This window comes from Mesoplodon mirus (assembly GCF_964341445.2).
Source record: "Mesoplodon mirus genome assembly, chromosome: 14".
NCBI classification, from domain to species: domain Eukaryota; kingdom Metazoa; phylum Chordata; class Mammalia; order Artiodactyla; family Ziphiidae; genus Mesoplodon; species Mesoplodon mirus.
In genome coordinates this window covers 55,620,106-55,623,825 of record NC_138990.1, presented here as the reverse complement: position 1 = coordinate 55,623,825, position 3,720 = coordinate 55,620,106, and the positions used below count along the sequence as shown (strand labels likewise).

The window sequence follows — 3,720 nt, the reverse complement described above, 5'->3', positions numbered from 1 at the left end:
ATACAAACCCAGGCAATCAGGCCAAAGCCTGCCCTCTTAACCACTATACCGTACTAATTAAATAATGCGGAATAACTCAAGTATAGTTGTTCACCTAAAAGTCTATTTTTAATTAGTGAGGAACGCGTTTTTCCAAAGTAAGAGTTTCTAAATCCGAAATACCAGCTCTTCATTGTGCTCCAGTTGGTTGTCTGGACACCCAAAGCATTAAGTTAATGTGTTTCACCCATGTGTTCTGGCAAAGCAAACTCTCCCAGCAACTTCTACCTCCAAGCGTGACTGCAAGGAGGGTACACACAGCCAGAATTAATGGTCTGGAAATTAGGGGCTGATTTTATCCCTAAAGCAGGTAAAGCCATACAAAGCCCCATTCCTACAGCTGCTGTTTACTCTCAGTTTAGCCCGTGAACAATGGCAACAGGGTAGATGCAAGCAGTTCAATGATGTGGAAGAGCTGATCTTAAGAGGAATTACACCTTATGGAGGGCAACTAAAGAGAGCGCTATGCGGTAACTAAACTCTCCTGCCTACAACCTAATCTTTTCTTTTTTTCTACCCAGTGAATCTGTTCTCTTGTCCTCTAATTATCTTCAAAAGGCTTATGTGTGTGTGGAAGGGAGGCCTCTTTCTCCTCTATTCTGTGGCAAATTATAGGCCCATATTTGAGCTTCCTAATGAAAAAGGGTAAAGTATACCACTGATCACACAGGGCAAGACATCTTCTCTGGTATAAAAAGCCAATGAAAAGCATTGTGTACATGGGAAAACCATTCAGAGTCTATGCTATTCAGTGCATCGTTTTGAAATGTAAGACCTTAAAGTCTTTCTTCTTTCTTTAACGATTAAATAAAAACGGTCATAGGGCACTGGGATTCCTAGTATAGCTACTTTCCCTATTTTATTTGTGAGCTGTATACATTATCTAGTGAGACGTTAAAACATATTTTTTGTTTTTAAAAATGTTGTCTAACTTAATCGATAAATTCATAACATATAAGAGAGCCAGTACATTTTATAATGCATATCATTTGCCTTCTCTTTTTCAGAAATGCACGTCACTCCATTTGCCAGTCTAAGACATTCCATTTTATAGGTATGCAGAAGGAAAGAGGGAAAAGTAATGGCCAATTCATTTCTTCCTGGTTACTGGTCAGATTCTTAGCAGCTGCCTCTTCTTGGATTTCTTCCACAAAGAAATTATTTTTCTACCTGTTAATTACCTTGCTGACTGTAGATACTTCACCCATTAAAAAACAAAAACACACTTTGTGTCTATATCACTTTTCTTTAGCTATTTGTTCAAGGGCTATGTGAGCCTTAAACTGTAATCGGGCTTCCATGGAATAGTCTTTGTCGTTTTTTATGTTTTCTAGGTTTTTTATTGCACTGGCATAATCTCCATTTAGATAGTATAGAATTCCCAGTTCATGGTATGAATACGGCACCAAATAGTGGTCATGTTTTAACAATTTCTCCTTTTGAATGACATGATTAAAGTAGTGCTCGGCCATCGAATATTTGCCTAAGTATTTCAGGCACAGACCTTTCAGTAAATTTAACAAACTTATGTCAGCTGTGCCATACTCTTTACTTGGATTTTCTCGTAAAAGTTCTCCTCCTTTGTCAATTATTGATAGCCAGGTTGAAATAAGCTCTAGTTTTTTGCTCATGACTCGGAAACCACTCCAGGCATACATGAGTTCCAAAATGGACTGTACTGTAAACCAGCCTGCAGTGGTCGCATAGCGCTGACCCTTCTCAGAAACAAACTTTTCTATTGGCACAGAAGTTCCTAAAATTCTGATTCTCAGGTTATCCACGTTTAAGAAGAGAGAGCTCATGTCCTCACTTACCGATTTCACAAAATCAGAAGGAAGCACGGCCAGTAGGGAAGCTTTAGCGAACGAATATATTGCCTTGGACCACCTGCTGTGTTGAAACAGTAGCTCAGCATAGTGGTAAACTTGCTTCCAATCCAGCAGAAAAATGTGGCACCATATGAGTTCCCAGTAACAGAGGTGATGAACCTGCTTCCATTCGTTCTGAATAAAAAGGCACTCCTCTAATGTTAATTGGGCATGTTTAAAATATCCTTTCAACATACTAAAACGTGCATGAAAAAATTTAAGTATGACACAGTTTGGAAATTTCTGGAGGTAGATTAGGGAGAGATTCTCTGCAGCAGAATTGTGGCTCTTTTCAACACCAAAAGCTACGGAGATATAATTGTAATAAAAGAATAGAGTCAAAACACTTAAGATATTATTTATATGGGATTCAGATGCACTCTCATGAAGCAAAGTCAAGCCTACCTCTCTATTGCCAGAATATCCAAAAACACTGAGTAGTTTAAGTGTCTTTTGTGGCACAAGTGATATCAAATTGAATACTCCAAGTCCAAATTTTATGCCTCCAACCAGGTGTCTGTAAGTTTTACTTTGGTAATTAGGTATCTGTGTTAATACTCGCTGACAGTCTTTGTATATTTGGTAACTTAACCCAACGTTGATCCCGCTTTTAAGAAAACAAAGCACACTGTCATCCTGTATAAACGTTACAGTGGATTTCAAGATCAAACACTCAGCATAGCGGATTTCTGCATGCAATTCCTCTTCTTTGATAGCATTTATTCCCTGCTTATTCACTAGATGAGAAAAACTCATCATCCTAGATTTTCATCGGAAACTATTACAGGTTCTCAAAGCTTCCTTTGTGGCAGTCATCCCAATTTCTATCTCCTGTGGATCAAAAGTCAAGAAGGCCTTGACAACCATAAGGATACCATAAATTAGGGCATGGTACATGCTGTTTTTCGACCATGGATAAATGAGATGTATGGCATCTGAGAATCTGTTGTGAGAATCCAGTTGTGCATTCCTCCAGGGAAGATATTAGATCCATTGTTGTTGCTGTGGGGATACTTTCATAGGCATCTTCGAACTTGTCCTCCTTATCATTTTCTCCCTTACTAAATGATGTAAGGCCATCCTCATTATTTTCTCTTTTATTCAGAGGAGGTGACATATTTGTTTCCCCCCTTTAGAAATGAGAAATATCTGAAGTGCAGTGATGTGGCTGCAATGAGGGTAGCTCCTGCTCTCCTGACTGGGGTCACTTCTTCCACAGCCTGAAGTGTTGCTGTTATAACAGAGGCAAACAAACTAATAGTTGTGAGGTGCAGCACTGGGATATTCTCATCTCTGTCGGACAAAGGGGAAAAAAAGACAATTTTACTTAACTAGAATTTCTGAAAAGTTCAAATCATCTGGAAGGTACTAAAGAAAACATGCTCTTTTAGAACCCTGGGAAGCAAATCCTTGGTAAACCGAAGATCTCTTTTGTTAACCATCCCTCCAGACTATCATTTTCATAAGATCATTCTTTTGTGTATTTGTGCTGTAGAACTGTACTATGACAGCTGTACAAAGAAAGTGAATTCTCTACGGGAAGACCTTGGGGGCAAGAATCGGGTGGGAAAGAAGAATGTATTTGCATAGGTCTCTAGTTAAGACTAGAGGAAGGGGTAAGTGGTCCAGACCAAAGACTAAAGATGATGGGAGTTAAAAATCCACCCCATGCTATTCTTAGTACCACTGCTGGTGCTTGTATATATCTTCACAGAAAACTGGGTTTTGAGACAATATTATGGTTAGTTGTACAGGACTCTGGACATGGACAGTGCTGTGTAAACTAGAAAGATTTCCTCACATTGCTGCAATT

General features: G+C 39.0%; 1 protein-coding gene across 1 annotated transcript; it reads right to left on the bottom strand.

Annotated features, from left to right (window-relative positions):
• Positions 1-1,056: 1,056 nt before the first annotated feature.
• Positions 1,057-3,157, bottom strand: LOC309815825 (tetratricopeptide repeat protein 39B-like). The gene is given in 3 exon segments (XM_082642851.1): positions 1,057-2,675; positions 2,679-2,859; positions 2,861-3,157. Coding segments are annotated over 3 exon segments (1,743 nt in total). The 5' UTR covers positions 3,025-3,157; the 3' UTR covers positions 1,057-1,277.
• Positions 3,158-3,720: the final 563 nt, after the last annotated feature.